Source organism: Monoraphidium neglectum (genome assembly GCF_000611645.1).
Source record: "Monoraphidium neglectum strain SAG 48.87 unplaced genomic scaffold scaffold00602, whole genome shotgun sequence".
NCBI classification, from domain to species: Eukaryota; Viridiplantae; Chlorophyta; class Chlorophyceae; order Sphaeropleales; family Selenastraceae; genus Monoraphidium; species Monoraphidium neglectum.
Window position 1 is genome coordinate 3,086 of NW_014013026.1, and position 816 is coordinate 3,901.

The 816-nt window shown below is 63.1% G+C and overlaps 1 protein-coding gene across 1 annotated transcript in view; it reads left to right on the top strand.

The window, feature by feature from the left end:
• Positions 1–621: 621 nt before the first annotated feature.
• Positions 622–816, top strand: part of MNEG_4364 (Inositolphosphorylceramide-B C-26 hydroxylase) — a gene marked incomplete at both ends in the record, with an annotated part of 4,383 nt that continues 4,188 nt past the window's right edge. Inside the window, one exon of the mRNA XM_014047155.1 lies at positions 622–771. Within this exon, the coding sequence (XP_013902609.1) occupies positions 622–771 (150 nt within the window). The remainder of the gene's footprint in view (positions 772–816) is intronic.

Consider the following 816-nt stretch of genomic DNA (forward strand, 5'->3'; position numbering starts at 1 on the left):
CCTGCCCACCCGCGGCTCACATCGAGGCCACAAATTCGAACCACCGTCCATCTTCCGCCTTGCACGCTTGCTTGCAATCAATTGATTACAAGAGGTATCACTCTGCCAGCATCAGAGGAGCGTAGTAAAGCGGGAGCGGAGATCAGTGCCTTTGGTGAGCACCTGAAGCACGCATGATTCCAGACAGGCTGCCTGTCACGATTTGCAAAAATTACAACCTCTCTAGCTGCAAGCGCCTTGAGGGTTTGGTGCAAAAAAACAGCTTGCGCGCGTCTCGAAACGAGACGCTTCGCAAGGGCGGCGACTGCAGACAGCTGGCGCACGCGTTCGACCTGCGCGCGGCGCAGCACATGCAGCTGGGCATGCAGGGTCTCAGAGGCTATGACTGCCTCATGGGCTATGCGCTATGCGTTGTGAAGCGTATGGCTGCCCGCGCGGTCCTGCAGCAACCGCTGCCACTTCGCCCGCCTCCCCTGAATCGACCCCGGCCGCCGCACCACTCCGTCCGCATGCTTGTAGCCCGCCCCGGCGACAAACAGCCCCCGGCAGCCCTTGTAGCGGGGCACGTGCGGGCAGCAGCAGCAGGAGCAGGAGCAGCAGCAGCAGCAGCATCTGGCAGCCATGGTGGTGGCGGCCCCCAAGCAGGCCCCCAGGGTGTACAGCCAGTCGGAGGTCCAGTCGATGGCCTCAGAGGGGCGGTACGTTTACACCTGCAATGGCCGCGTGTACGACGTCAAGGTCGAGGAAATCATGCACCCCGGCGGCCGCGACGTGAGCGCGCGGTCGCTACGCATGTGGTGTGGCAGGGGCCTGACG